The sequence below is a fragment of the Anas platyrhynchos genome, chromosome 5 (genome assembly GCF_047663525.1).
Source record: "Anas platyrhynchos isolate ZD024472 breed Pekin duck chromosome 5, IASCAAS_PekinDuck_T2T, whole genome shotgun sequence".
NCBI lineage: Eukaryota > Metazoa > Chordata > Aves > Anseriformes > Anatidae > Anas > Anas platyrhynchos.
Window position 1 is genome coordinate 4,380,567 of NC_092591.1, and position 26,565 is coordinate 4,407,131.

The 26,565-nt window shown below is 44.0% G+C and overlaps 1 protein-coding gene across 16 annotated transcripts in view; it reads left to right on the plus strand.

The window, feature by feature from the left end:
- KTN1 (kinectin 1) overlaps window positions 1-26,565 on the plus strand; it is a 72,408-nt gene that overhangs the window by 14,901 nt on the left and 30,942 nt on the right. For 11 of the 16 annotated variants that reach the window (XM_038179850.2, XM_072038119.1, XM_072038120.1 and 8 more), the window contains 16 exons: window positions 4,515-5,069; window positions 6,600-6,737; window positions 8,738-8,905; window positions 11,322-11,452; window positions 13,770-13,886; window positions 16,258-16,398; window positions 18,282-18,388; window positions 19,910-20,042; window positions 21,045-21,132; window positions 21,436-21,602; window positions 22,037-22,105; window positions 24,020-24,057; window positions 24,656-24,746; window positions 25,070-25,138; window positions 25,895-25,932; window positions 26,043-26,133. In XM_038179850.2, coding sequence (XP_038035778.2) covers window positions 4,547-5,069; window positions 6,600-6,737; window positions 8,738-8,905; window positions 11,322-11,452; window positions 13,770-13,886; window positions 16,258-16,398; window positions 18,282-18,388; window positions 19,910-20,042; window positions 21,045-21,132; window positions 21,436-21,602; window positions 22,037-22,105; window positions 24,020-24,057; window positions 24,656-24,746; window positions 25,070-25,138; window positions 25,895-25,932; window positions 26,043-26,133 — 2,109 coding nt within the window. In that variant the 5' untranslated portion in view covers window positions 4,515-4,546. Of the gene's footprint in view, window positions 1-1,033; window positions 1,168-4,514; window positions 5,070-6,599; window positions 6,738-8,737; window positions 8,906-11,321; window positions 11,453-13,769; window positions 13,887-16,257; window positions 16,399-18,281; window positions 18,389-19,909; window positions 20,043-21,044; window positions 21,133-21,435; window positions 21,603-22,036; window positions 22,106-24,019; window positions 24,058-24,655; window positions 24,747-25,069; window positions 25,139-25,894; window positions 25,933-26,042; window positions 26,134-26,565 lie in introns of those variants that run through there. The other 5 variants (XM_072038117.1, XM_072038122.1, XM_072038121.1 and 2 more) reach the window with 4 other exon arrangements.

A 26,565-nucleotide genomic window follows, 5' to 3' on the forward strand; every position in this document is an offset into this window, starting at 1 on the left:
GTGGTGTGAGCTTCCTGGGAGCTGTGCTCCTCCTGCCACAGGTGAGATGTGTGCGATATCTCAGTGCCCTGTCTTAAAATGGGGTTCAGGTGCAGTCCGTCCTTTGCAGGGCAGTTTTTGGGAACGTGTGACCCTTGCACAGGAAGGTGGAGGTGGTTGGGTCCTGCTGGCTCCCTCTGTTCCCATCGCTGATTACCTGCAGGGGTTGGCCAGGTGTTAACGAGCTTGGAGCAGGTTTGATGAGCTGAAATCCCTGCCTGCTGTGACAGCTTTCACTCCCTGCCTCTCAGAAAGTCACATTGCAGAGGCTCTGCTGCCTTCAGCATCTCGTCTCGGGGCATGAGGAGCACACCTTGAGTTTTTCTGTGCCATCATAGCACAGCTTTAAATAGTGTCTCTTAATTATTAAGGTCTAATTCTGCAGATTTTGCTAATATCGTAGCAATGCTGTTATTAAATGGGGTTAACCCCATCTTTGGGGTTTCTGGCAGCCCTTTGTCCTAGGGCTTGAGCACTGCAGCGCTTTAGGTTGGTGCTCAGGGGTTCCTGGAGCTGGTTCCAGCCGCCGTGTGGATGCAGAGCTGCTGTGCAGTGGCTGAACTTGTTGGATTTTAAAATCTTGTTCCATTTTGTTACCAAACCCTCATTTCCTGCAGGTTCCCTCGTATAGTGCCGAAGTTGCTGGATGTCTTCACCAGGAGCCCTGCAGGGAGATCAGTTTGGGAGCGAAGCTGTTCCCGAGATGACCCTCTCATGCATCTGACTAGCAGGAGCTGTGCTGCTAACAGTGCAGATTAAGGGGAAAACAGTGTTCGTGTTGTCTCCTCGAGGAATTTATTCAATGCAAATACTCCTCTGAGGCTTTTTGCTGTGCTCCCAGTGATTTGAACATGAGGAGTTTTATTTAGTCCCCTTGCCGGCCAGATGCCTGTGCTGTGAGCTGGGTGTTAAGCCCAGTATCACGGGGAAGGCTGTGCAGGGGCTGCTCCAATACCTGTTTTTTTTCCCCTGATTTAACATTATTTTATTTCAGAAGCACACATCCCCGGCGGTTACACGCATCTCGAGAGCCAGGCGTTTAGAGAAGCGGTGCTGGTAACGTGCTGGGGCTAAGCTCCGAGTGACTCATTAGCCAGATGGAGCCCTAATTTATTTCTGTCTTCTCAAGTAAGTTAATCCCCTGGACCCAAACTGAATGAATATCCCGTGAAATGTGCTTTCTGTGCCGAGTGAAACTCGAGAGGTAAATGCAGAAAGCTGGGGGTGTGTGGGGAAACCCAGGGCAGCATTGACTAGCAGGGGCAGTCAGGTGCACGCACTGATGCTGCGCTGGAGATCAGAAGCAGTTTTTGTGGCATGGGCTCTGTTTGGGGGAACAAAAGTGCAATTCTTTTAAAGTGTTGGACTGAACGTGAACAGAGTCTGTCTGTGTACAGGGACAGATGTGGCTTGTTCCCAAGGGACCAGTCCTGTGTGGCATGAGAGGTGTGAGGGCATCTCGTGTGTCTGCAGCTAGCAGGAATATGGGGAGTGGTGGAACCGAGTCCTGGCGAGCATTTAAACTCACGTGGGAAGGTTTTCAACTTCATGTAGTGTTCTCTTTCTTCTGGTTTAATAGGAGGAGCTTCTCTGTCCTGCTTCTCATAGGGCAGTGTATGATTTTTTTTCCCCTATAGACTGCTTCTCTCTTCCTAGATGGCTTCTCAAGGCAATCCAGGAGGATAAATGGGAATGGAGAAATTCCTTGAGTAACTGCAGGTTGTCAGAGGACAGCCCTGTGTGAAGCAGACCTCATGGACCCCAGGGGTGATGCCTAAACTCCCTTGTTCATGCTGGGCTGGGAAACTTCAGTATTTGCACCAGGTCACAGCTTTATCCCAGCCATCCCATACCTGATGCTCCCTTTGGGGATGACTCAGCCACACTACAAACCTTTCTGTAGCTTTTTGTGTTTGCGTTCAGATCATCAGAAAGATTGGAGCTTTCCCCAGCTTCATGCACACCCCTTCGACAAACAAAACACAGGTTTTCCGGGAACAGGCTTGCTTTAATTCCAACTTTGAAAGACTTTTTGGGTTCTGGTTAAAACATAAAGACAAACTCTCTTGCCTTCGTTTTCTTAACGGGGTGATGGGAGGTATTTCAGAGCTTAAGCAACCAGGAACCTGATCTTGTCGAGTGGTCGGGCTGTGATTGTGCCTGATGCTGTGTCTCGTGCTTTTCCACGTCAAAATGACAGTCGCTGGGTACGTCTCGGTCCTGCCTTGGTGGCCATCCCATCACTCAGTGCCTCCGTCCTTTACAACGTGTAAAAGGGTCAGTGCATGGCCGGCTGCGTGCCCCAGTGTCGGTGGGGCAGAGCTGGGCACGCTGGGGGCTCCTTGTGGTTCGGTGTTGTAATTGGGGCAGTAACGTGCTGTAATGATCAACCTCATCACGTTTGTGAGAAATCTGCTTCGTTACACGTTTTCTTTGGGGCTTAGCTTCTCCTGTAAGCACTCAATATTGACTTTGGCTGCGGCAAATTTTCCAGATCTGTTTCCTTCAAGCGATAACTAATATTAGATCACTTCGTACACCAGGCTGGTTTTATGAATCACTTTGAAAGCTCCAGCTCAGTTTCATGCATCTGTGCTTTTTCTCCCCAAAAGCTGGGCTTTCCCTCCCTCGCAGCCCTTGCAAAACCCCGTGCCTGATTCCAGCTGCGAGCCCTTCCAGCGAGCTGGGCACATGGAAAATAAAACACAACCTGGGAAGAGACTTAGCATTAAGACAACTGATGAATAATTAGTGCATTGAAAGGTTAGCCGTTTATTTTGATAAATTAATAGCCAAATTAGAGTTCCCACTCCTTGCTCTTTGTACTGCTCAGTGCCCTGTACAAATAAATTGTCTCCCAACAGGGCAGGATGGCAAGCTGACTTAAAGAGCAGCTTCTAGCACAGCCATGAGATGATTTTTTTTTCTTTTTTGAGGCTGAAGTGTGATACTTGAAGGTATTTAAAGAGTAACCCTCTGCTCAGAAGCAAGAACCTGTCCTTTCCTTGTGCTGCACAATGTCTCTGCCGACTGCAGTCCCTGGGCATTCAGTGTATACATCTATTTTCTTCTTCTAAGCAATGGTGGCAATACCCCAAGCAATATAAGGAGGAAATTCTTTGCTCAGAGGCTGGTGAGGCACTGGAATGAGCTGCCCGGAGGAGCTGTGGCTGCCCCATCCCTGGAGGTGCTCAAGGCCAGGCTGGATGGGGCTTTGGGCAACCTGGGCTGGTGGGAGGTGTCCCAGCTCGTGGCAGGGGGTTGGAACTGGGTGGGCTTTAAGATCCCTTCCAACCCGAACATTTCAATGAATATAATTTAGAAGTGTAGGGCAGTTCCCCCCACCCTTTTTTGGGGTCATCCTGCTGTGTGAACTCCTGTGATGGGAGACACAAGTCGGGTTACATCCCTTGCCTTCCGTTCCCAAGGGAATGGGTTTCCCAAAGGGCACTTGAGTCGAAGCATCCTCTTCTTGGTGTAGAGGAAAATGTGGTTGAAGCGTGTTTGCTGTGGCAGTTTTCAAACTGAGTTGGTGAATCAGCAATTGTGTGTGCTTAGTTGGAATTTTGATTGTGTTTTTCAAGGATCAATGCCTTTTTTTTTCCTTGGAACAGTCTGGTTTGAATTCTTCCTGCAAAAATCCGGGTGTGTTCATAGTGACCAGAGTTGTGAAGTGGGGAAATCGGTCTTATCTTGGCCCTAAAACTAATGTTTTTCTAAATAAACCTTAATTATAACTTTCTTTTAAATTCTGTGGTTCCTGATTTTTTGTTTTATTCATTTAATGCTCGGAGCTGTGCTGTTACATGCACAAAATAAGTAACAGATCTCGCTGTTTTCCCATAAACGTGTGGAATTTTCATGAGTTTAAAGCTGGTTTAGACTTCAAAAAGCAGTTCTGAAAAAAAACAACTGATTCTTTATGGTTGACTAGCATTTAGGCCTTTCTCCCTTCTCCTTGCTCTGCTTCTGAGAGTTTCATAAAACTGGGAGCAAAAGTTGAAATTTAACTCCCTCTTGACAAGATAAATCAAACATGGTGATGTCAGTTTTTTTTATGGGGGAGAAAAAAGGTTTAAAAAAAAGAGTTCCTCTACATGTATGGGTCTGTATTTCACAGCCTCTGGAGCTGCTGTCTCATGTAGTTCTGATGTCAAAAGCTTTCACTTACTGAATTTCACTTCAGAAGGGAGAACGAGGAAGATGAGTGAAAATAAGGAAAGAGAACTGCTCTTGTCCAGGCTCAGCCCAGCAGCTGCAGTTCCTTTCTATGCAGGTTAGCAGCTTTGAAGCAAACGATGAAAGCCTTCAGAGTTCTTCCATGCTTGATATTAGTTTGGTAACTTTATTAAAAGCAATTCTAAGGCTTCTCTAGGGCAATGTCAAAGCTTTTTATCAATATTATTGGCAGGAGGAAAAAAGTGTCAAAACCTGGTCAAAAAACTAATTCTTGTTTCTTTTTCTTTCCCCTATAGATTTTTTATAAATACAGCTAAGAAGAAGCACAATGGAGTTTTACGAGTCTACCTACTTCATCATCCTCATTCCTTCTGTGGTTATTACGGTTATCTTCCTCTTCTTCTGGCTTTTCATGAAAGAAACATTATATGATGAAGTGCTTGCAAAACAGAAAAGGGACCTAAAGTTTCCGCCTGCCAAGAGCGATAAAAAGAAAACAGAGAAGAAGAAGAACAAGAAGAAAGAAGCTCAGAACGGGAACATCCATGAATCTGACTCTGAAAGTACCCCTCGGGACTTCAAGCTCTCTGATGCCCTGGGTACGGATGAGGAGCACGTCGTTCCTGTTCCCTTGAGCATGGCCGAAGCATCGAGCGGCGTCAGGGAACGGAAGAAGAAGGAGAAGAAGCAGAAGGCATCTCAAGATGATCATGTAACTAAGGAGTCGGAAGGATCCAAGTCTTCAGGCAAGAAAGTAGAACCAGTCCCTGTTACAAAACAGCCCACTCCACCATCTGAATCAGCAGCATCTAAGAAGAAGCCTGGGCAGAAGAAGCAGAAAAATGGCATGGGTACCTTACGTTGCATATGCTTCTTGCACAGAACGCCAAAACTGTGCTCTGCTTCTTGCGAGGCCACAGAGCGTCTCTCTCAGAACTGTTCTGCCTGATCTCTGTGGGGCAAAGCTCACTTCTAACCTTTTCCTTTTTACGAGCTATTGCTTTTTTTTCCCCCCCTTGTTTTCCATCTGGTGGCAATGCTCTGGTTTTCCTCCTCCCATCCTTGCTTTCCTCTATTAGAGATCGTTGAGGGAAACGGAGTAGCCTGTGTCTCTGCTTTGCTCTATGGCTTGGCTCCTTTGCTCTCAACCTGTCAAAATTTTAATTACCTGAAAGAAGTCATTAAGTGTTTGCTGCGTGCACTCTGATGTCAAGCCATGAAAAAGCAGAGCCCTAAGAGCACTTGCTCTAATAGGGAAGGACGTCTAGGGAACCCCCGTAGCTGAGTGTGCAAAATAAATCACTGCTTAAGTGCAGGCCTAATGTACCAGAAGGTGTTTGGTGGCTGATTCGTGGGAAGAAAGAAGTGCGTAAAGTCGCTTCCCACCCGTTACAGCTTTATATTGGAATGGAATAGAAACAAAAATACTGATCCAGACTGAAAAATTGTAGGTAAAGTTATTTGCAAATATGTGGATGGCCGTTCATGGAAGCTTAAAAAAAAAAATCCAGTTTCAGAAACAAGTCAAAACCAAAGTGTTTGCAGATAATATAACAAGTAGTTAACAGGTTTGCTACAGGGAGGGAGGAAAAAGAACGACACTGCTGCTTGATGTGATTTTTTTCCTGAAAAAGGGAGAAGGAAGACCTGCCCACTACCAGCAAAAACAGCATCAAATCTTATTTGTGGGTGCTCTCTGAAAATCTCTGTGGCGTGATGAAAATGTGGTCTGCAAAGGCTGTTCTGAGGGCAGCCACAACTAACTTTTATCCTTGCTTGCATGAGCTAACACCGTAACCCTGCGTGGTGTGTCAGCTCTGACAAGCATATCCTGTAGCACAAGCTGTCCCAAAAGATTAAAAACCACAAAAACAACAAAAAAAAGCACCCCTCTCTAGAAACAACTTTTACAAAGAACAGTTCCCTAATGCAAAACACTTATTTTCTGCTTCTGACAGTCCCAGTAGCTGTTGGGTGTGTGTGTGTAAAAGGCACGAGGGGGTTCACGGTGGGGATGGGGTTGGGGGAATACATCCTACAAACGAGAACCTGGTACGGTAACACATGCTGTGTGCTCTGTTGCAGTAAAAGCTGCATTGGATTTGTGAAAAGGTCACTTTAATCGCCTGTGTTCTGCTCGCAGTTGAAAGTCCTGTCTGTCAAAACACTTGGTGCTGTGGCCCTTCACTCTGCTAAACCTTCCTCTTGCTTTGGGGTCTCATCTGGTCTGGGAAATGCGTTTTTGTCTGTGTGTATAACTTCGTAACTTCTCATTTCAAATACATCATTTATTTTTTTCTTCTGGGCTTAGATCTCAGTGATTAGAGTCACTGATTTAAAAATGAGAATATGCTCTTCATTGTCTCAATTGTCTGTTACAGATGATCAAGATTCTAAGACTGATTCTGTTGCATCTCCTGCCAAAAAGCAAGACCCTGTCCTGCTCCACCAAGAGATAAAGCCAGAAAATGTATCAGGAAAGAAGAAAGTCTCTGCAAAGAAGCAGAAAGTTGATAATGGTGAGAATACCAAGTGTTTCTTCTTAGCTCAGACATGCCTGACAACTCAACCTTTTTCTTTCTTTCACCTTATTTTTGGGAAAGAAACCTGTAGATTAACTTTCTTAATTTGAAAAAGCAGGGATTAAAGGTAGGAAAAATCCTATAGACTGCTCTTTATTTTATGAACAACAAGTACCACTGAACATGGCATGCATCTGTGAACCTTTCACCTTTCTGAGCCTTTTGGATCCACACATCCCTACTTGAATTGAGGAGCAAAGTATTGACATAGAGTATAAGCTGCCCAGACTCTGAGCAGGGCACGTCTCTAACGGCTGCAGTCATCTGCCCCAAACAAGACTGCATTTTTTTTATTTTATTTTTTATTTTTTTTTTTTAGCCAATTGCTTTTTCCTCTCTTATTGTCCTTTTGTTAGCTAGCTGTTGCTCCAACATAAACTGCTCATCTTCGCTGTCAAGGCCTTTACTGTTCGTCATCCCTCGCTCCCTGCCAAGACGCTGGTTCTCGTCTCTTGGCTCAGTCTGCCTCTTGTGTTTCAGTTTTTTTTACAATGAGTGCTGTTGTGTTTGTGGCGTTTGGGAAGAGCGTGACCACGGAGTCCTCTGAGGCCACCTTGTTAGCTTCTCAAAACTCTTCCTCGCTGGGAAAAGCGAGGAAGAAGCTGCTGGACTGCTCTTGGAGTAGATGGTGTTGGTCTCTGTGCTTCCTTTACGTTTTGGTCAGGTCAGACTGGCAGCAGAGTGTCTCACAGATCTTAAACAGGCTTTTTGAGAGGAAGGGAATGAAACAAGGGGAAGATAAGGAGAGGAAGTAAGATAAAAAATGAGGATGCTAACAGAATTAATGTTGGGTATTTCTTCTAGAGGAAACCTCTCTTCACTTCAGTGCTTGCCATGCATGTGCAGGTGTTTGCTTGCTGCTTAAGATGAGAGGCTCTGGCAGGTTACGTGGAAGGTCCATCTGGCCTGTTTTCCTCCTTAAGGGCAGGCAGAATGTGGAAGCATTTTCCAGCTGGCTCTGGCAGCCAGGAAGCCACGTTTGTGTTGCACTGATGCCTGAAATCTTCTCTCCCACCCGTTTCCCTTTGCTCTCCAGCCCACTGCATGGCATCTGTTCCCCATCAGCCCTTCAGCTGGGCTGGGTGGGTCAGGAGCTTCCCTGCTGCGTGGTGGCTCTGTGCAGGATGTCTTGCATGCTTCAGGCAGCGTGCACTGGGCAAACCCCCAAATCCACCTCTGTCACTGACTGCTTCTGTCGTCCCTGCTCTGTCGTTCTTCCTCTCCCCACCCCTGCTTTTACCTCAGCAGCACAGAGCGAGCAGTTCCTTGGGCAGAGGCTGTTTCTCACCATGTGGATTCAGTGCTGTGTGAACAGAGGCTGAGGTCGGCCAGCACCTCTGGGTGTCTCTCTGAATATTAATGGTGCCTGAAGCCTGCTCTGACAGATGAGAGGTCTTTATTAAGTGCAGCTGAGTCTGCCTGCGGAATAAGCTGGGTTGCTGCCCTTACCACATGTTCTGCCGAAGTGGTTTAGGTTGCTGGTGATGTAATCTGGGTGCAAATGTTGGCAGTAAGGTACCAGCCTTTAACAGAACAGGAACAAAATACTTACTGCACGTGTATTTCAGGGATGCTGCATGCATTTCATACACAGCCCAAAGTAAACCAGTCCCACTGATGCTGTATGCAACTTCAATGAAAAAAGTGAAATTGAAATCAAAATGTAAAGGTTCTTCTCTCCTACTTCTTAAAATGCTAAAAGGCAGCTTTGAAAATATGTTTAATTGGAGCTATTCAATTCTTATGCATTAGAGACCTTTATTTAACGAATTTACCTGAAGAGCTTTAATGAGTTAAGCTTTGAAGGTTATTAATATAACTAACTATTGAGATTAGAGATGCTGTAATCCATCTCACTAAAGTGTTACACACCTTTTCTGTATATTGAAGTTAATTATTAAAAAGCTTTAACCCACCCTGTGGACTTTTGGTTACAGTTTTGGTGGATGAACCTCTTATTCAAGCAACCACGTATATTCCTTTGATGGATAATTCTGATGCTGGCACTTTAGAGAAGAGAGAAGTGGTTGAAGTGGTGAAACAAAACATGAATGAGGGGATCCAGAAGAGCAGTGGCAAGAAAATGAAGAATGAAACTGATAAAGGTAAGAAAATAACACAGATAACTGCTTTGGGCATCAAACTGTGAGCAGGGAGGGAGCATGCTGTGCATGTGGGGAGGGGAATCTTTTATTTTGTTAGGAAGAAAGGATTTGAGGAGAACATTCGTGGCTGCAGGACACTGCTCTTGTCTGTGCTCACTTATGCCCTGTTTTTGGCACTGCTGAAAGGGCTTTGCTTCATCTGAACCCTTTTAGTGCTGACTGTAGGCTTTTGTGTCCGAACAGTGAGCAAACGGGTGATCACAGACCACACAGATGCATGAGAGGGTGTGCTAGAATTTCTCAGTGCTTTCCCCCCATCTCCCTGGACTATTCTCTAATTTATGTTCAGTGATTTCTCTTAGGGGTTTAGTACTGCCAGCATTTTGTTTCCTGTTCCCTAGCTGTACAGTGGCTGGGTCAGGTATTGGTATCAGTGCTGGAATCCCAAGCACGGGAGTCTGCTTGTGCCTGGGGGTGCAGCCTGCATGCTCCAGTGCTGTTCTAAATCTGCCTTGGGCTAGTCAGCTAGCAAGTATGTGTGCAGCACGGGGTTACCTGATGGAAATTGCCCCTGGAGTTTGAGTCTGGTGGCTTCCACCAAGATGCTGAATTTTCCTTTTAATGCAGTTGGAATTAGTTAGGAGAGGGAAGCTTCCTTCCTACTTTCCTGAGGAGGCCTGATGTGACTTCTGAGCGCAGTGTCCCAACCTGAGACCTCAAAATAGGTCACTGACCTGCTCCAAGGATGCCAGGCCTCCTGAGCTACGGGGTGAGATCCTTCAATTTGTAGGCAGGCAGAGACAGGCAAGTGACTGAGCAGCGATTCCCCTGTTTGGGTCTGTTCAGAGGGCTGGCTCTTCACATTGTCTGCTTGGTGATTCACTGCACTCTCTGTTTTTAGACTTAAATTCTAAAATGCACACTTGAAAACTTCCTGGCAGCTCTCTCTGGTACCTATGTTGGATTCCCACTTGCCTGAGGCTCCTCTTGTGCTTCCAGCTCAGCGGCTGCATATTAATCGCTGTGGGGCATCAGAGCCTCTTGTGTGCACCCGTCCCTTCTCATTTCCTTCGCAAGCTGTAACCTTCTATGTGAGCTTCTAATTCTTCTGTGTCAGCTGGGATTTGCCCTCCCGATATAGAAATCTTCCTGTATTTTAACTGTAAGCTTCTTGGGTGCAAGGGCAAGGCTCCTGCTGTGTTCAGGGAGCGTGGGGCTCAGCCTGCTCCAAGCCAAGCAGGCTCCCAGCAAACCAAGCTCTGCTCTCAGGGTTTTGGCATATTCCTGGCAACGGTGTCATTGGTGTCAATGCAGCAGGGACGTGGTCTGAAGTCTCTGGCCAAGGCTAGGTTGGATTTACAACTAGGAGAAGATGTGCTAGAATTCCTCAGGGCTTCTCCCCACCTCTCTGGACTGCTGTTCAATAGTTCATGCTCAATAATTTCTCTTAGGGGCTTCGTATCATCAGTATTTTGTTTCCTGATTTTTTTTTCATTCATATTTTAATCTCTGGAGAGGTTTGGGTTTGCCTTGTGGCTTGGTTTCAGTGGCACATTTAGCAGTACCTGTGGTGAGGAAGCTGGACCCTTCTCCGTGCTCTGTGGGATGTTCTCTGAACCAAGCACTATTTGTAGGCTTTTTCTGGTGCTTTTTTTTCCTGCCAATCCCTTGACAGGCTTCAGTGCAGCAGTGAACACTTGACAGATCCTGGGTGCCTCAGTCTTGTACTTCCATTTCCTTAAGTTAGGGGGCCACCTAATGACTTCTGTGTGTGCATCCTCCTTGTTAATGAAAAATGATTTTGTTTCTGGAAGAGCGTAAGTGATTTGAAATACGCTTGCCTGCTTGTGTCTTTTTAAACACTTCTGGAATCTGCGATTAAGATGGATCTTACTGGCTTGTCTGCTGCTGCACAAGTTCATTTCCAAACTTAGACCGATGGAATATTTCTCTGGTTTCCATGCATTGTAATCAGAAATATGCCGCTTCTTAAATTCATTACGCTGTCATCTGCATGTTGCTTTTGGAGCCAGGCTGCCCTCTAAATTGGGAGCTCAGTTTGAATTACTGTCATAATACACTGGGAAGAACTCTACAAGTTCTCACATTCGTGCTATTTTTTTCCCCCCAAAATCTGTGTTATGCTTTGTCTTCCTGGTAGTGACACTATAAATGTTACCAACTGAACAAACAAAGCGGTGGGATTCTTTTCCCAAAACTGTCAGCTGGCAGATTGTTATCAGATTTAAATGGGAGATGTTGTTTTTGCTGAATGCTCGTGACCTTTTGCTTCTTGGCATTTCAGACTGAAATTAAATATAATGTGTAATGATACCCCATCACATGCTGTTTCAAGGCAAAATAAATAATTCGCTACGGAGTCCAAAGTAAACATATCCTCCCTTCTGTGTTGCAGAAAATGCTGAAGTGAAATTTAAAGACTTCGTAATGGCCATGAAGAACATGATCTTCACTGAAGACGAGGCCCGTTGTGTAGTAGAGGTGTTGAAGGAAAAGTCCGGTGCGATTCACGATGTCTTACAAAAGGTGAATGTCCCCGGGCGTGGGGGGGAGAAAGCTGTGAAGTGTTCAGAAATTGGAGAGATGCTGTGAAATTAGCTGTATTGGTGATTTCATTGTGACTTCTGTGTTGTTGTTGGAGGACTGTTTTCCAGTTGGTCTGAGCTTGCTTTACGGGTGGAAAGCAGTTGTGGGATAGCTGCATGCTGCCATCCCATGGGCTGCCTCGCCAGGCTGGTGGCTTCTGGCTGCTCCTAGAGGGTAGGCACAGCCATGAAGTGTAGGGTGGATAGCATAGGGCTGCTGTTGATGCTCGCTCTCATGTGTTGACATTGGGAAAGGCTATCTGGTGACTTTACGAGAAATCTTTCCCAAATGTGTAAACAGGATAAACTATAGTAGAAATTAAGGGAAAAAAAAGTGTGACTGGGCATTGTACCAGCTAATTCTGTGTTTTGTAGGATTTCATCTTGTAAGCTTATATATTCTAGTACTCTGACTCTGGATATTTTTCATAGGATTTTAGGATGCTTCAGATTAGAAAGGACCTCGCTAGGTCTGCAGTCCAGCCTTGTGCTCAAAGCAGGGCCATCCCCAAGGTCAGCCTGGGCTGCTCAAGGCTTTATCCAGTCTACCCTTAAACCCTCGAGGACTGGGATTGAACAATTTCTCCGGGCAACCTGTTGCTGTACTTGGTGGTTCTTTATTTTTTGGCTTTCATAATCTTTGTATCTATCAAGACAGAAGAGAACAGTGACCACCAATACCTTGCATATATCTACTCCTCTCTTCCATGACACGTTCCTGCGCTGTCACTTTGTGCTTGTAATATCCTGTTTGTCACTCTTGGCCTTGCACTTCTGTTCTTCTGCAGATGTGGTGCCAGGAGAGAAATGCAGAACTGGATGTGTCAGTTCAATTAAGGCAATGCAGTAGCGTATCACAGAGTAACTCAGGTTGGAAGGGAATTTAGGAATGTAGTCTCATGTAATCTGTCCAACCTCCCGTTCAAAACAAGATCAACGCTGTGTTCTTACCAAGTTCTTCAGGGGTTTGTCCAGCTGGGTCCTGGAAACCTTTAGGGATGAATACTTCAGTTTCTTTAGCCCCCTGTTTCATTGCTTATCTGAAAATCTGCTTGTAGTGGAATCACCTGTTTTATTTGGAAAAGCAGACAGCTTGCTTGCTGCTTTTATTTCCTTTAAAGAAAGGTTTAATGTTAAAGATAAACCTTTATGACCCAAATGGGTTCCTTGTTTTGTATAAAACCAATAAACGTTAATTTCTGTAGGTGGAAATGTGAATATTTTCCTCTCTCTAGCTTATGCAAGGCATTTTCAGTGTGTTTTGTGTATGTATACAGTGCAGAAGGTTTTTGCAGTGCATGGTTTCAGGTACCTCCTATCTAGGTTATTGCCTGACCCCTCAGACTTTGTGGAAAGAAGGCTAAGTTCAGAGTTTTCCCTGTACACTGAGGAAAACACTTGACTAGTTCATGAACTGAGCTTGGATAAAACAATTTTCTCAGTATTTATTTAACCTTTCTCTTCCAATACAAGTACGCAGCAGAAACAGTGCCGTTAAAGGAGAGCTTCCAAGTAAATTCAGGGTGGGTTTGTGGGACTGAGGCTCCTCTCTGCTTCTTCCATGACCAGACTTTGAGTGGAGTCTGAGTGCAAACACTTGGGTTTGCCCCCCATGGCAGTCAGTCCATTTTCAGGGTGGAGAACAAATGGCAGGGCTGCAGGGATCATTCCCTTGCTTCAGTTTCCTGCAGCATCTCTAAACTCACTGCAGTTCTCCCCAGCAGAGATGTGATCACGTCAACTGGAGGCTCTCCTGCTAAGAGGAAGGAGAGCAGATCAATGTTCCCTCTTCCCTTTGTAGTGAGGCTTCAGGAGATTGTTTGTAGTCCTAATCCAGTTGGATTATATCTGCTTTAAGTGTGGGTTGGACCAGGTGATCTTGGAAGTCCTTTCCAAGCTCAATTATTGAATGATTCAGCATCTCGGTGTTGTTCTCCTTTATTTCTCTTAATGGCTCTTCTTTGTTTTCCCCAGTGCCACCAAAGCGGCTGTCTTCCAACGCGGAAGCACCTTAAGAGCCCATTTATCCTCTTAATTGGTTTCAGTGCAGTGGCAAATGCATTTCCTGGTCTCATGAAATCGGTGCTGCAGGATCCATTAGCAGCAGGGTTGGGTGCCCGTGCCATGTATGCCGTGCGGATGAACTGTTTGGGGGCAGGAGAGGGTGTTTCTTCCTCTCGGGCTCATTCTGCTGCCTGCTGGGGTGCTGTGCAGGTACTCCTGGCATGTATGACCATTTGTTTGTGCTTCTTCTGCAGGCTAGCAAGGCAGAGTCGGCTGCAGCCATACATCAGCTGCAAGACAAAGAGAAAATGCTCGCTGCGGTGAAGGAGGAGGCAGCCGTCGCAAAGGAACAGTGCAAGCAGCTCTCCCAGGTAAATGTGAAGAGGTTCTTGCGTACAGAGCCACAGGATAGGAGCAGGGGCTTGGAGAATGAGCAGCAGGCAGATGCTGGCTTGCTGAGTTTAAATATTAAAAGATAAAATCTCTTATATTGGGAAAACTTACCAAGACTGCTTGTTTTTATGATGCTGTTAATGTATTTAGGCAGAGTTGTCTTCCAGTAGTTTTTTCCAGATAGGTCATTCACAGACTCTTGAGCTGAGATTATTTTCCTTCTCAAAAGATTACTAAAAGCAAACGCTTCCTTCGTGAGCATAACATGGTTTTGTGGACACAAATAGAAACCACCCCTTTGCAGTGCAGTTTTTAATTTGGTATGTGTTCTAGTATTTGCATGCTTGTGTGTTTCTAGGCACAATACTCATCAGTTTCTTCATGAAGGAAGCTGCATAAAGTTTAAATTCTGCTTAGCAGAGTTGCAGCTCTGCTAATTTTAGACTTACTTACAGATGCACTGCTGTCCAGACCAGTTTATGAAACTTTATTTTGATTGTGAAGACTTCAAAGGGAAGTAGTTAGTGTAGAATGGGATAGTTGTGCAGATGTTGTAGTAAATCAGACTTGTTGGGGTAAAGATCCTTATGTTTTGGGTAACCTGGAACCAGGAAGGTTGTGGGACAGAAGCGAAGCACGGAAAGCTGGCTGAGAAGCAGAGGGAGTGTGAGAAGGAGCCTGGGTGTGGGAGAAGCTGATGAAGAAAGGTGTGGGGGGGAAAATCTGCAAAGTGGTGCTTGTGAAGGCAAGGCAGGACCTGCAGACAAGTAGGGAACGTTGTTAGCTTTTGCAATTTGGGCTGTGGGAGGGAAGGGAGAAGGAGAAATAAATGAGCATTCCTGGAAGCTGGGAGGAAGCAGGTAAAAGCAAAGCTGCTGCAGTGCTAAATCGTGAGGGTAAACAAGGGACAAAGCTCAGCTCAAGTGACACAAAGCTCTTATTTTCTAATCAACACATTCCTCTGAACACACTCAAAAGCTACAGAGGGACTTTGAGGGGAAGGTGCAGAGGTGTTCTTGAGGGGTGTTGATACAAATGAAAACTGGAGAGGATGAATGAGAGCAAGAGGTGCCTGGCTTCTGCAGTATTTGGTAAAACATGAGCTAGGTGAAAGCTAATCTTGCCAGCATCTCTGGCACCGCCTTGGCAGGTTGCATGGATTTCTGAGGACTGTAGATGGATGGTGGAAACTGGTGGAGAAGAAAGCTAGAAAATGCCCTGGTGCCCTTCCTCTTGTTGCATCTTAGTGGGTGCAAATACCACGACACAAACAGCTTGACACAAAGCCTGCTCAGATGTTAAAGGCGTATCTTCAGAAGTGACTTGAAACTGTTGGGGTGACTTTAAGTTCCTAAATACCTCTGTGAACATGGGCATGGGAACTCATCTTGCTTATTTCATTCTGGGAGAAACGGCTTTCTGAACCTAGCTTGTTGATTCTAAAAAAAAAAAAAAAAAAAAAAAAAGCTTTTATTTAAATAAAAATGTGTAAAAAGCTGTGAAGAGATGGGAGGTATTCAGGCATCATTTAAGTGCTTGAAATTGTTAGCGTTTCTCCATGTGCTGTGAGAAGAAAGGCTGACTCCTAATGCAGGCACTTTGAATCTCCTCTGGAAAAACATCTGGTGCTGCGTGGAGCTGGAGGCACCTGAAACTGAGGTGCTGCAAATCCCTCATTCAGTGATTGGGGCTTGCTGAAAGCTGCATTTAATGTTTTTGCTTACTACAGCAAGTGCACTTACATCACAGAGCAGCAGCTCTATGGGCTTCTCAGGTGTCCAGGTTGAATTCCTGGCTAATAAATGATTAATCCAGATGGAAATGTGTATTTTCATTTTGAAAGCTGTAATGTGGCGTCATGCTGGTGGGATTCAGGACTTCTGTTTGGCTATTGCTGGGCACTAATAGCCCCTCTCCTCTGGCAAAACTGTTTCCAACGTTGCCTTTCAACCTGCTACAAAGCAATCGTGCTCTGAAATGCTTTGTAGTTTCACTGCAGTTTATCCGACTTGTTCCATTTTGCAGTACTTGGGAGGAAAATCTAAGGTTTGCTCTGTGTAGTATCTCTGGCTTTAATTCTTAGGACTCTGCGTGTATAAACTCGCCAAACTCAGTAGATACAAGACAACAGAAGACTGCTGTTTAAATTGGCAAACCTCTTTTAATGTAAAATTATGCTGACCTGAAATCCTCGTGAAGGTACTGAAAGCTTTGTCAGGGGTGATGCTGTAATTTCAGATTAAATGATGCTGACTGTGGTTTGTATACTTGATACATTTCTAAACATAAAACATCATGTCTGTTGGAGTAGGTGACTTCTTACCCTTTTCCTTTGATTTCCCACCCAAGGAGCTGGTTGCAGAAAAGGAAAGGAATGGCTTGCTTACAGCAAAAATGAGGGAACGCATCAACACTCTGGAAAAGGAGCATGGCACATTTCAAAGTAAAATCCATGTTAGCTACCAAGAATCCCAGCAGATGAAGATGAAGGTAAAAGCTTTTCCAAAACGCTTCCACAGAAACTGGCTTCACTTGTTACCCCAAGCCTTGGATGCAGAGTGCTGCTAGCTGGTGGTGTGACCCACCTGCAAGAGGGTAGAAAAATTCATGGCAGTTTCATGGCTTAAAGGAAAGAAAAGGTCTTTTTGTAGGTGACTGTATCATAGTCTGTGAAAGACCACTGCTAGTCAGCCTGTCTCTGGTCCAGTTCTTTCTGCTGAAATGTTAAGCAATTAAGTGTGAAATCTCATTGAAATATTCAACTCCAGAGAGACACTAATCCTGATGATTGTACAGCAGCTGATAAATCTTACTTTAAAATCGTAGTACAGAGTGATTAGACAAGTCAATATACAAGAAATACTATTGATTGGGAAAGTGCTTTGCTGAAAACATTTGCAGGGCATGCTCTTGTATTCTTTTTGGTTTTAGACCCTTGTTACCCTCTCCTGAAGTTGCATTATAACAGAGTAACCTCACCAGAGTTTTTCACTAGATTAAAAAATTTGACTTCTTTTTCTAAGAAAAATGTCCCTTCCTATACCTACTGACAGGAGCTTAGATCTGACATTTTAGTATTTTTTTCTACATAAATGTCACAGCGTCAAGCCTAGCATGTGAGCTTTCCAGCCTCAATACTGTTTCTTCTGTTGCATCTCGGCAACCCGGAGAGTGCCATCTCTGCAGTTTTGGAGCAGAACCACAATCTCCAGAGCAGATACTGTTTGAAGGAGGTCTGTGCACCAAGGTGTGACTTCTGTAAATGCGTCTGCAGCGCTCAAAGCTGGAGAAGGACGTGCAGAGGAATTGGTGTCCTGGTTCTGCTCCCCCTGCTGCCGCTTTGTAGCGTTGCAGAGAAGCTGAACCTTAATTATCAAAGCTTCCAGTTATGCAGGGCATTCACCCCTGCTTCTGTTGGGATCATCTGTATATGTGTGGCTGTTTTTTAAACCCACAAACCAAACATTCAAAAGCCTGTAGATGCCCAAGGGACAGCTTTTTACATGTGTTGGTGCTGAACTGGATGTGGCTGCCCTACAAGGGCCTGCTGTCTCCCGCTGTGGTTGTTATGCAAACGTTTGTTTGGACTTCTTTGTGTACGAGATCCTCGTTGATGAGTCAGTCATGAAGAAACTAGGTCTTGGAAATGATGTCAGCTCTATCTGCAAATTGGCACTGGTAGAAGAACAAAGTATTACATGCTACATGTGCTTGAGGATTTTCAGAGCAGGCTGTTGGGTTTTAAGACCAGCTGTGTTGTCATCTGCATATGCAAAGTCCGTTCTTTTTTCCTTTGTACCCTGTCTTTTAATCGTGTTTGAACTATTCTGAAGCAGCTTTAGGTTATTGGGGCTTCTCCCTGCCTCAAATTGGGCTAGAAAAATGCAGTCGAAGCATATTGCCTAAAGATCTATTTCACAGTCTTGACTTCAGGGTATTAGTTGAAGACTTGCCTTTTGTAGTTTACATGCTATAACCTGCGTATTTTTAGTTACTTAAAACTTTTCTGATTTATTTCAAGATGTTGACTTCTAATGTTAATTCACAGTGGTTTTATTTTATTTCCCTCAGGAAAAGGGAAACTGATAACCAGTTATAATATCTAAAGTTACACAGTCAAGTAATCAGTACCCTAAGTAATGTTTGTGTACCACTTAAAACAAATGTCTCGATACACTGGTATAAAAGAAAACTGCTTTTAGTCAAGCAAGAGGGGCTGATTTGCATCGTTTAATTGAGGAGTGGGTGTGTGTGGAAGGAGGTAAAACTGTCCCTCTCCCCAAAAAACACTTGGTGTTATTTACTTAAAGTACTGTGTAGTTAAATGTTCATGTTTTTTTCTCCTTCAGTGAATTGATCTTTCTTCCCTTCAGTTCCAGCAACTCCGTGAGCAGATGGAGGCAGAAATAAGCCACCTGAAGCAGGAAAATGGTATCCTGAGAGATGCTGTCAGTACTTCTACCAATCAAATGGAGAGCAAGTATGTTAGCAGCTACTTGGAGCTCTGTGTGTTTTTAAGTTTTCCCTGTAGAGTTCTGGCTTCTGCTCCTTCTGTTTCCATTTTCTTGGCTGTCTCTGAATTTGTGGTTAAACTAGGAAGCACAGCTGTTTTGGACTGGGGAGGTACCTGTTTGTATTTGCGTCGAGCCAGGACTTTCAAAACTAATCAGTGTCTCCTATCAGTTTGAAGGCAGAGCAGGTGCTGAGGTCCAACAGGAAGGATAGCACAAGTGTTCAGCCTGTTTTGTAGAGTGTCTGTTCTTCTCCATGTAGCTTTAGGGGAGGAGCTATTGCTGGGCTCCTGGGAGGACAGCAGCTCTGAACTTATAAGTCAGTCTTGTAATAAGAAAAAAAAAACACAAAACAACACTCGTCAGTTAATGGTGTGACTGGGTGGCAGCTGGATTTATCCACTGGTGTTTGGAGAAACAGAAATCAGAAAAACATCTCAAGGTTTCATCTCTGGTTCTTCTTGAGCTGACAGAGGACAAACTCACAATGTGTTGTGATAAATCTGAGTGCCCAGCAAGAGATGTAGCCAGACAGGTGAACTGCTGCTGGTGGGCTCCTGCCTATGGAAAGCAAAAACCACTCTCTGCAGGCTCTCAGATAAGTGATTTGTAACATCTGGGGACTCAAGTGTCAAAACAGTGTCAGGACTTGGAAATGGCACTGTAACTTCATTTTCTGGCCGTGGTGTTCACACCAAGATGCTGCTTCTGTACAGACCTTTTTGTTAACTCTTCCTGAACTGTGGAGCATAACTCGGTGGAGGCATGTTCTGCTCCCTGCCTGTGTCTTGCAATGTGACAAGTGCTAGGAGAGGGTACCTAGTTTTAGAAGTACCCTTTTTGTAGAAATGAAGTGTTGTGATCACTAAATTACCTTGAAAAACTCTTAATTTAGGCAAGTATAAAAATAAAATGCATTTTATTTGCATATATACAAAGGGGAGCCTTTCAAAACTCTTATCTTGGGCTATACAAATGCATCGTCTCTCCTGAAGTGGGAGAGTGCATTATATACCTTGTACACCTTCACAAGTTGATAATGAGCCAAGCTTACAAGGCGGTGTGTAATCCGAAGAGGTGCATGCAGTTAGCAGTCCAGAAGGAACAGTCTCAAGTAAATTATAGATCAATAATCCTTCATGGGAAGAGGAACAGACCATGAATTTCAGCGAGACCTTTCCTTCAGCTGAACCTCTTTACATAAAGCTGTCCAAATTATGCCTATCAGCTTGCATCAGTTCCTTTAAAACGGTTGCTTGTGGCTTCTTGCTGACCTTCGTTTCTGACTCAGTGGGTTGTAGCTGCTGTGTGTGCTGATAGCTGGTGCTTCCGACCCTCATCGTTCTAGGATGCAGCAGTGTGATTAAAACCCAGTACAGCCCTCTGGCTGCAAATATGTACCTAATGCTGGTATTTGAGTAGCTGTGATTATTGCCTGCTTCTTGGAGAGAGGGAAGGTTGAAAAAAGCGGTAAAAATATTTATTTTTAGGCAGTCGGCTGAACTGAACAAGCTACGCCAGGATTATGCCAGGCTGGTGAATGAGCTGGGAGAGAAGAGCAGCAAGTTGCAGCAAGAAGAGCTCCAGAAGAAGAATGCAGAGCAGGCAGTCGCTCAGCTAAAGGTGACTTTGGTTTTTCTCTGCCTTGCTGAGTTAGGCTTGAGGGTTTATCTGAGCCAAGTCCTGAGATGAGCCAGATGCGAGGCGTGTGGGAATCACTTCAGCTGTTTTCCTGGTCACTTAATCTCCCTGTTTTCTTTTTATGCACAAGTACCTGAAAATAGATAATTGCTGAGCTATCCTGTGGGCTTACTTAACACTTCCATTCAGTACTACGTATTTTCAGTGGTTACAAGCTATGAAGTGAAACTTACCATCCCAAGTAAATACATTTGAAAAGCGTAATTGGTGACATTGAACTTTTTCTATGTGTGTGAATTTGAGCAAGATTTGATTTTTTTTTTTTTTTTTTTGAAATGAGGGTCTTTGGCTTCAATGAACTTCTAAATTTTTAAAGAAATGTATTTCTAAAGACTTCAAAAAACCAGTCTGCCAATGTTTTGATGTATCTTCTTCATTTTCTTTGGAAGAAAAAGTCTCTTTGTATTCATGCTTCTTTTCTTTTCGGAAGAAAAATAGGGCTTCTTCAGTTGAGAATGCTGATTCAGAGCTCATTACTTCTTTTTGTATCTGCAATTAAATCTTGGTCACCAGAAGTTCTATCTGCCTCACCTGCCCTTGCAGGTGAAGAATTGGTATCTGTGGCTGAGACATCTTTTAATTAAAAGATGTGGATTTGTGTGATACGTAGCTAGTCTGGCTTCTAGTGTTAATTCTGAACTTGCAGAGCAAAAATGCTACACTTTCATATTACAGAAGTCATCCTGTTAAAAGCCCATGATGAAATCCTGTTCACAATTTGCCTTTCAAATTAATAGGATAAACTGTCCTAGGAGGAGGATTACAGGGCACTCTGTCTCTCTGATGTGCTCTAATGGAAACAAGGAACAACTTTTCTTCCTTGCCATATGTTTTGGGAATAGCACTGAAGTGATGAACTCTGAATATTTCAAAAATAAATTAAAGGTTAGGGTTCTTTTCATCAACTCTGTCTTCAATGTAAAGGTCCAGCAGCAGGAAGCAGAAAGAAGATGGGAAGAAATCCAGGCTTATCTCAGGAAAAGAACAGCAGAACATGAAGCAGCACAACAAGGCATGTATGAAACAATTCCCAGATAATGTTAACTGCAGTGATCTGGCTGTTCCCATTTGTGTGTTGTTTTTTTTAAAGGCATTGTTGAGTAAATGGCTTGAATAAAGCTCAAGTGAAGCCAGTACTGCTTCAGCACCTTGGGGAAATAGTGTGCTCTGATACCAGTTAGTTAAATGCTGACGAGCAGAACTTTGGCTTGCTGGAACGAGGCTTCTAATCAGCTTCCCTGTTGGCAGTAAAAGTTATTTCCCCCAGAGTTCAAATATTGACTTCTGAATTAAAACCCTGATGTTTCTGCTGCAGATGTACAGAATAAGCTTGTGGCCAAAGACAATGAAATCCAGAGCTTGCACAGTAAACTTACTGATACAATGGTGTCAAAACAGCAGCTGGAGCAGAGGATGTTGCAGCTGATGGAGAATGAGCAAAAGAGAGCTACTAAGGAGGACTCCATGCAAATGCGGGTGCAGGTAGTGCTCACAGATCTTATTTTTTTCCCCTCTTTGTGTCTGTCAAAGCAGCATTTCAAGTTTTCACAAAGCTTTCCCACTGAATAAAGAATGAGGCCTGTGTGCCAGTCTGTCATCTAGCAGCTCGCGAAATGAGAACTTGCGTGGAGTGCTGTGAGAAGGTCTGGGGTCATCTTGGACCTGAGATGGAGCCTTTGCTTTAGGGAAACCAGTGGGTGTGTGGTGGCAGGGAATCCTTGTGACACAGAGCAGGTTGCTACTCTTCCCTGCAAACCACTTGATCCTAGTGGGGAGAAAAATAGCATCTCCAAGGAATGTGACATTTAAATGTTGAACTGTTCTTACTAACATAATCACAGCTAGGAGCTAATGCTAGCAAAATTGACTAGCTACAGATCTCAACCTGCTTTTTTTTTCTTGTGCTTTCTTAAAAGGAACTGATGGATCAGAAAGATGCTTTGAACGCTCAGCTTCAGAAGCTTCATTCACAAATGGCTGCCCAGGTACAGCTTGTTCTTGGACTCTTCCCTTTCTTTTGTAGTCTTGAATTGTAAACTTTCTGTAAAAAGGCAGACTTTTTTTCTTTGTAGTTGGATGCAAGATGTGTAATAATGAAAGTGAAGACTTGTTAGCATCCTCTTTTTGTAGTGCTTCTTAACCTGGCTTAAAACTTAAGCTTCTGCTGTCTTTCTGGGGTGGAAAAAAATCCACCTATCCTCCTGCCGTGGCTTTCATTTATAATCAAGGGTGGAATACCATTTTAAATGTTTTTTTTCTCCATAGCTTTGCATGTATATGTATTCTGTCTCATGTGGTACTTTGGTCTTTTTTGCACTCCTTGTGTGAACCACCTGATAATGCCTTTCCCTTGTGCATCAGGTGGAGAAGTAGTGACTTATGGCAGCTGTTAGATAAAGCTTTGTTCAGTCCAGTGCTGGTTCCAGTGGTGACAGAAAACAAACGAGGACAAAAAACCCCACACAGTGCACAAAGCCTCTTATTTCTCATTTTAATCTCTAAAATTTTATTTATCCTGATTTCTTTAAGAAAATATTGTTATAAATGTGTAAAACTTCAGAGAGCTTGTCTGAGTCTCTGAAGTTGAGTTCAATGTAGAGCTAAATCACAGAAATCAGCTCAGAAAAACTCTTAACTCCTGTGGGTACAACTGGACACGGTCATAAGCTCCCTGTTCATATGCAATCGGGTGCTGACTTTTTAATTACAGATACGCTTGATGTAGTTTGAATAAATTCAACATCAGGCTGAAAATGTGTCATTGGGTTTGTTTGAAGAGCTTGGTTTTAACCTTTTGAGTTGGTACAGTAGTGAAGGAAGAGGCACTCTAGATTTACAGCTTCTTCTTGACCTAGTCCCCTTATCCCAGTCCTTTTAAAGGATTTTGAAAATGAATCCCTAGGGAAATTTCACTTTTTTTTGGTCTGGGTTACCCAAGGAAGAACAAGCCTTTCCCCTGGTAGCCTGTCTGGCTGTGAAAACGCAGAGCTATTTTTCTCCCATGGGCAGTGTGTGTGAAAATCCCGCTTTGGGGAAACGGGGACGGACTGGATACTTCTGTGGATGTGAGGGCTGATGAAATAGTTTAGGTCATTCAGGAGACAGATCTGGGACTGGAACTGTTTGTTCCCTTCTGACTGTGCCTGTTGCTGTTCTGTGGCACAAGCTGGATGAGGCAGTGCAGGAATCCCAGTGCTGTAGGGTGCCACGGGGACAAGCTCTGTGAGATCCAGGGTTTTTGGACAGAGGTGAGGCTGGGTAGGGATAAGCAGTTGTTTGAAGCACAAAGAGGATGGAAATTCTGCTGTAGCTGCTACCAAACTGGGCATGAGGCAGCCTGCAGAGGTTCTTAGGGTTCTTAGATGCCTCCTAATAACCTGTGTGCCAACTCTCTCCTGCCCTGTTCTGGAGTGCAGATCCAGTGGAGGGTTTGTCCAGACCACTGTGCCCACACGTGTGTGTGACCATATAGGAATTAGGCTCTTACCAGAGAGGAAAAGATGCCACTTGCTGTTCTTATGCTGCTGTTTTTGTTCCTAACACAAGTCTTGATGCACTGTGCAGGGCTTTTTGCTCTTAGTTCTTTGAGTGGTTTGACAGCAGTGTCCCATAGAGCGTTTAGTCCTTGGGAGACAAGTGCTGCTTTGATTCTGCTGAAGAGCAAAATGGCAAATAAGATAGTTCATCTTTCTCTTCTGTTGCCTTAAGCAGAAAGGGAAAGGATGTTAATATGTGTTGAGATTCTTCCAATGTTCCTTAGCCAGGAAATACTTGAAATCTGCCTGTGCCAGTTTAAAATAACAAGGCAAATCTTAAAAAATGCTATTCCTGGCTCACTGAAAAAGATGATTCTTTGACTTGCTTTACTCAGTTGCTTTCTTTTTTTTTTCCTTCTGCAGACCTCAGCTTCAGTCCTGGCAGAAGAACTCCACAAAGTGTGAGCATTCATTTCCCCTGGTATTTGGAAGGTGTCACTGGCTTCTAACACACACCCTTTCCTCAGTGTGTGCTCGTGCTCAGTGCATACAGGAGGGACTGGCCAAGGAAATGTTGTCTGTGCTTCTAACTTTCTAGCTGCAAGATTCACTTAGGAGCTGGGAAAACGCTTCCTGCGGATTTCCCTTCTCTGTCTGGCTTCTGAATTGTAGCCCATTGTACGTGTCCCTGCTGCATGGAAAGCAGTGACTCTTCTTGTTTGCTGCTGCCTGTGTGCAGGGATCTGCAGTGAGCAGGAATGTGCGTGACCATGAGAACGTTTGTGTTCGGGCTGTATTGCTGTGCCAGGAGATTTCTCCCTTTGGGAGATGGGGTAGCTGTGTTTCAGAGCTAGAGAACATCCCATAAATTTTTGGCAAGCAAAAGGCATTTAAAAAGCATGGAAAAGCTTTTGGACCAAATGTATACAGTCAGCAGGAATGGGAGTAGGAGCTGGACCGAAGGGCCAGCATGTACTTTGTGTTTAGCCTGATGCTTCACGCGGAGCTTCCATCCAAGGCCTTTTAGTACTGATAAGTCATCATTTCTCATTTGTGCAGGATTGCAGAAAAGGACAAACAGCTAAAGCAGATGGAGGACTCATTAGGCAACGAACATGCCAATTTAACCAGCAAGGAGGAAGAGCTCAAGGTATAATAAAAGAATGTGTAAATGCCAGCTGGTAGAGGGACAGGCTCGCTGGATGTGCATATGAAATGAAGCCTGCAAGGCTGCTGCTGTCTGGATCTAGAACCAGCTCCTTTGGCTGCAAGTCTGCTGATCTTTGCTCTTCCAGGCAAGACCAATGCATGATGCTGGAAAGTCATTCATAACAAAGGTTGAGGCTTTTCCTTGTTATTACCTCTAGACTATCACAAAAAGCGACCAGGGATATTTTGCACTGAAGAGTGGGCATGCTTGAAAGACCATCTGTATGAAAAATGCAAGTGTTTCTTCTTCCTTTCTTCCTTCAGGTATTGCAGAATATGAACCTGTCCTTGAAATCAGAAGTACAGAAGTTACAGGCTCTGACAAATGAGCAGGTAAAATAGCTGCCATATTCATTAAAGACTTCAATTGAAGTCTCTTCCCGCTGTCTACTTTGTCATAAAAGCAAGGGCAGATCTGCTGTTCTGAGTGAGCTGTGCTTACACCCATTAAGGGTGTGAAGTTACAGAATAGGGTCAATACGTGATTTCCCGGAGTTCTTGTAGCTGGTCAGAGGCATGCTTCTTGTCCTTCCTTCTTTACCAGCTACATCTGTTTCGTGCTTGGACAGCCAAGTTAGGGAAGCATTTTGCTTGTTAGGTTTATCAAGATTTGCAGGTGTGCAAAGTGCAGGATGTTGCACAGGAGCAGAGACAAGTGTGGTTGATTACACAAACATGGCAATTGCATGAAGGGCTCGTAAGCATCCATCTGAAAAGGCAAAAACCAAGACTATACAATGAAAACCTTCCCTGACAACAAGCATTTTTAGAACCAAACAAAATGCCTTTCCCCAGCTACTGCTGTGTGGCCTGTGCATTACGGAGGTGGAAATGCTGTGTTTAATTAGAGAAAATCCTGGCTGTTAAACGAATCCTTTCCAGATCTTCTCCCCTTTCATAATTGCATGCTTGCCTGGTATGTATTGGTGGTGTGAAAGTGCGTAACGACAAGCTTACCCCTTTCACTTGCTGGTGAGTCATGTGCTGAGAGGCCAAATGACTTGTTCTAGCTTTTTAATACTGTGGAATGAAAGGTTGATTGAATCATGTGATGTATCCTAAGTCTGTGTTAATCCTCTTTATATCTAGGCTGCTGCTGCACATGAGCTAGAAAGGATGCAGAAAAGGTAAATAAATGGCTCTGGCATTTGATAAACAATTTTTATCTGTTTTTTTTTATATTCTTTTGAATTGATGCTTTCTGTAAGATGTATTTAACTGTTCTGCTGTGTCTCAGCATTCACATCAAAGATGACAAAATAAGAACTCTTGAAGAGCAGCTTCGAGAAGAACTTGCGCAGACTGCAAACACAAAAGAAGAATTCAAGGTAAGCTGCAGAGTAACTACCCTTGTGCTTATTGACAGCAAGTTTTCCAGACTTGTGAGGTTGTGGAGCAGTTCATACGATGTTGATTTGTGACACAGAGCTGACTTTCAGGTGTTAAGCTGTGTTACAGCATTGTTTTTACATGGCAGGAGCACTGTGGGATATCAGAGTAGTAGCAACAGACTGTGCAGCTGAGTGAGAGATGTAATTCAAGTCAAATGTAGTTGTGAAGTGAGGTCTTAGAAATGTTCAATAAAAACTATTGCATTTTTTCTGCATTCTACCCCCTAATGCAACTTCCAAGTCCTTGGTGGGAGCTTTTATTGCTTGGGTTATCGTGCTGTCAGATCTTTTTTTTTGTAATTTTTTTTCTGTCAAGGTAGGTGTAAAAATGCTTATTTTCCTCCTGCCGGTTTCCAAATTGTTTCTCAT